Here is a 4,722-nt window from a genome sequence, read left to right as displayed (position 1 = left end):
AAAAAAAAAAAAAAAAATCAACCTATGAGTCCTTAAGCATTGCTTGCCTCACTGGAGGTGAAATCTGAAAATCTATTATATATGCGCCTTCAACAGGTTCTACTGTAGGGTGGTAAAACAGGCCATTGGAGGGCTTTACCTAGGGGATTTGTGTGTTCAGATGGAACATGAATATCAGGGGAATGGAGCTATTGGAGACAAGAATAAGGAAGTACGTTAGGGAAGTATAGAGTGGTCAGGCAACACAAAATGAAGGCAGCCATAATATAGGTGAATGGGAGATGACAAGATCAAGAAATAGATACACTGACATTTTTGACATTTGATTGTGGAGCGTTAGGAAAAGGGGAATGTAGCTTTCTCTCATTTCAAGCAGTTACTGATTGTCATCAAGTAAGAATAGTGGTAGGGGGGAGAAAAAAAAACAGTTTTAAATCAGGAAATGCAAATACAACAAAGTATTTTGGATAGTTAATATTATGCATCTGAGAAGCTCAGAAAAAGAAATGTAGTTGTAGATGTGCAAGTCTTCAGTGTATATGTAGTAACTAATTTTTTCAAATGGAAGAATTACCAAGAGGAAAGAGTATAGCATGAGAAATTGAGACCAAGACAGTTTCTTCCATTTAAGGACTAGGTGATAGAGGAAGGAGATTCAAGAAAGGGCAACTACACTTTATTTTAGACACCTTAAAATTAATTATTATTCTTATAAGGCAAAATAGAATTGAACTTGCATGTTAACAAGTTCAAAACCAAAACCAAACTCATGCCATTGAGTCGGATCCAGCTCACAGCAACCCCTCCTTGGGTTTCCCAGGCAGTATCACTGTGGAAGTAGATTGCCCAGTCTTCTTTCCAAGGAGTGGCTGGTGGGTTTGAACCCTAAGCATAGATATTCTTTTTTAATGTTTCTGTCTTTGATTTAATTAAAAATATTAATGTTTACAGGGAAAATTCCCTTTTCCCCTGAAATATTGTGTTTGATCTTGATCATTTTCCTGTGTACTTAACAGATGTCTTAAGCATATTAATAATGTAAAAAGGGATGATAGGTATCCCAGGCAAAGATAATCACTTGCACTTTCTAATGTTTCCCCTGCCCCATACGTTCTCAAAAAACTTGGCAGATGGTTGTAAGTAGAAAGAATTGGAGGAGGAGAAATTACCTGTAGACATGCATTGCAAACCACTATTGTCATATCTTTGCTAGTTTTTTTCTCTGAATGGTTGTAATCAAGCATATAGGGAGAATTTTAAAAGCTACTTTTCACTTTTAACAAATAAAAGCAACTCTATTGCCCCATAGGGCTTCCAAAGCTGCAAATCTTTACGGAAGCAGACTGCCACATCTTTATTCCATGGAACAACTGTTTGGTTTGAACCACCAATTCTTTTGGTTGGCAGATGAGTGCTTAACCACTGCGCCACCAGGGCTCACATCATTAGTGTAAACACTGGTGCTAAAGAGGCAAGGAGGCCACATCTTCTGGTCACCTCTAACCACACAAGAGGAAGACAGAATCACCATCAGTAGCCCGAAGCCTGTTTCTGTGAGGCTAGACATGCTGCCTCCCTCCAGCCCTTTCATCAACCCTGACACCAGCCGTTCCTCCCACAGCACTCACCACCTTTCTGCTGGCTTTAATAATTCACTGTAGTGGCCACACAGAACTCACAGAAAATGAGGTTTATTAGGGAAGCACCAGGCTACAATTCAAATTCGGGAAAACAGTCACTCTTAGCTCACCATCTCTTAGCCAATGGTCTCTCATAGTCTCTCTCCCAGCAGTGTGTGTCCCTCGGTGTCTCTCTCAGCAATGTGTGTCTCTAGCATCTCTTTCTCAGCAGCGCGTGTCTCTCAGGAGCGCGTTTCTCTCAGCATCACATCCTTCTCAGCCAGCAGTAAGAGACTTCTGCTTCTAGGAGGCCTCCTTTGAGCCTGGCAGAGTGGCCAAACTAGCCAATCATAACATCAGAGTTCTAAGCACCTGAGAGACAGTGAACTTCCCAGAGCGTTGCTTTGTGCCACTCCCAACAGAAATACCCCAGGTGGATAACATTTACAATCAGGAGCTCCTCAGTTGCTCACAGCAAATTCCACCACTGAATTTACAAAGACTTACGGCTAAAAAAGCCATACCAGGTAATTTACTACACCGCAACTGGGAATATAGTACTCTATTGAATTTACTTGTCCCGTTGCTTATTTAAAACATGTTACATGTGGTTACATACTAAGATTGTTAATTTTTTAAGATAATAAGCTTTATCTTTGTTTGAATAAAATGATTTAATACTTATAATCACCTTTGCAATATATTACCAAAAATTAGATTATGTGGTCATGAGGTTATTGTAACATTTTTATTGTTACTTTTCATATATTACCATTGTTTTCACTTCATGAAATTTCTTACAGGACTGGAGAAAATTGAACAACTTCAAAATCATGAAAATGAGGACATCTACAAATTGGCCTATGAGATCATTGATCAGTTCTTCTCTTCAGATGATGTATTTAATAATTTTGTATTGTTCTTACTTTCATTTGTAAAGCATAAGTCTAAATGAAAATAGTAGGCTAGAATATATGGTGTACATTTTTAAAATATCTGTATGACAGTTATGTCACTTGCTTCAGAAACTGGTAAATACTTCAGTATTTTAAAATCACTTCAGGGCATTACAAAGTAATACTAGCTCTAATGGTAAAAAGATTTTTTGACAGTGAATCAGGTTTTATTTTTGCTGTTTACTTGATATCCTCATTGTTTACGTATTCTTTTAATTGTCAACGGCATAATGTATTTATAAACAGAACAGTCATGCCAGTATATCCTATAGTAAATAAAGCCTTTATGACAATAATAAGTTTGACTACATTTGAATCTAGTGTCACTGTTATTTTTATTTGGTAACCAGAAATAAATAGATAGATAATAAACAGATAAAATGAAAACAGTAAATCATCATAGAAAGAAAAAAGCCCTATTAAAATGGCAAAGTTTGTTTTATATACACACATACACACACTCATCATAATAGCCAAAAAAAAGATAAGGCACAATACATTATAAGATATACTATACTAAAATATATTTAGACTGTTAGTTTATAGTAGTTGAAATGATTGTTGTTGTTGTTGTTATGTGCCGTCGAGTCGGCCCCGACTCATAGCGACCCCTCCTTGGGTTTCCGAGGCAGTATCACTACGGAAGTAGGATTGCCCAACCTTCCTTCCGAGGAGTGGCTGGTGGGTTTGAACCGCCAGCCGTCTGGTTAGCAGGCAAAGTGTCTTATACCTCTTTGGAAAAGTAATCTAAAATTAAAGGAACTGTTATTTAGAAAATTATAAAGCTTAGTTATAAGCACCAGTGGCTTTCCTAAATGATTTTCTGAGATTTTCAAAGAATAAGTCTTATATTACAGATTTTTCCACAGAAGAGTAGTATTTTGTTAGATATGTATGTTTGAACGTCAGCCAGACAAGGAGGTGCTAGAAAAGAAACTTATAGACTATTTAATTACAGATGTCCAACCTAAGTCCTCTTTAGAACACAATGCCAGTTAAGTAAATCAAATAAAATCCAGGGGAAAAAAAACATACTTTTTAAGGATAGTTTTAATAATGTGTCGAAAGTTGGATTTCTGGAGGTCCTAATTTGCAGATAGGTATAAACAAAGCCTTAGCGTTTCTGATACCTCAATGTGTTCTGTTTTAGTACTCTTATATTGTGAAAAGAATAATTCAGCTTGCAAACATAGTTATAAGAACTGCACTGTTAAGTTTGTAATTTTGTAGTATTTCAGAGAAGGACTTTAAATATCAAATATATAGAACATTATTTATCCATTATTAGCACAGCTGTTATTTTAGCAATTGTCCCCAATTGTTAAAAGATTAGCCAAAGATTAATTTACTCTCCAAAAAGTGCTGGCATGAATTTTTTAAAATGTCTTTGACTATATCTGCTTTCTAGATACAAAACTGTGGTGAATGCCAATGTGTGCCTTCATATTTTAAGAACAAGGACTGTCTCCAATTTATTACTGCTGTGTCATTATTTGGGCAGTCTACTTCCGAATGCCTCAGAAACCCAAGGAGGGGTCGCAACCCAAGGAGGGGTTGCTGTGAGTTGGGTCCAACTCAGCAGCACATAACAACAATGTCATTACTTTGGAAGATAGCCATCTCGTATATACTCTTAAATTTCCTTTTAGTTTGGCTTCCCTTATAAAAAGCCTTTAAAAATATTTTAACTTTATAAAGATATGGTAGAAAATATTGTGCTAGGAATATTACTATAATGCTATTTACATATGCTTTAAATTACCTGTTTGTTTCTTTTTTCCCCTAGATTGATGAAGATCCTAGCCTTGTTCCAGAGGCAATACAAGGTGGAACATTTGGTTTCAATTCATCTGCCAATGTACCAACGGAAGGATTCCAGTTTTAGAAAGATGTTGTGGAAGTTAGGTCCATGCAGCACTGAGATATATATATATATATACATATATATATACATATATATAAAAAGGTTTGATCCATCAAGCTTGGCTCATGGGATCTGCTGCTGCATTAAATCGGGAAAGAAAATGTGAAGATTTCATTTGGAATCACAGAAAATGCCCAAATGAGGTCAAGATGGCGAGTGGGTGCGAGTGAGAATGAGTGGCAAAATGTAATGAAAACTTTACATGGATGCTTATTTAGGTTGT

At 36.4% G+C, this 4,722-nt stretch overlaps 1 protein-coding gene across 1 annotated transcript in view; it reads left to right on the top strand.

Annotated features, from left to right (window-relative positions):
- KPNA4 (karyopherin subunit alpha 4) overlaps positions 1 to 4,460 on the top strand; it is a 106,513-nt gene extending 102,053 nt beyond the window's left edge. The window contains exons 16-17 of the mRNA XM_007948765.2: positions 2,423 to 2,517; positions 4,362 to 4,460. Of these exons, the coding sequence (XP_007946956.1) occupies positions 2,423 to 2,517; positions 4,362 to 4,460 (194 nt within the window). The remainder of the gene's footprint in view (positions 1 to 2,422; positions 2,518 to 4,361) is intronic.
- Positions 4,461 to 4,722: the final 262 nt, after the last annotated feature.

This window comes from Orycteropus afer, unplaced genomic scaffold (genome assembly GCF_000298275.1).
Source record: "Orycteropus afer afer isolate SDZICR_OR568_19922 unplaced genomic scaffold, OryAfe1.0 scaffold00223, whole genome shotgun sequence".
Lineage (NCBI taxonomy): Eukaryota > Metazoa > Chordata > Mammalia > Tubulidentata > Orycteropodidae > Orycteropus > Orycteropus afer.
The sequence above is the reverse complement of the archived record's forward strand: the minus strand, read 5'-3'. Positions and strand labels throughout refer to the sequence as shown.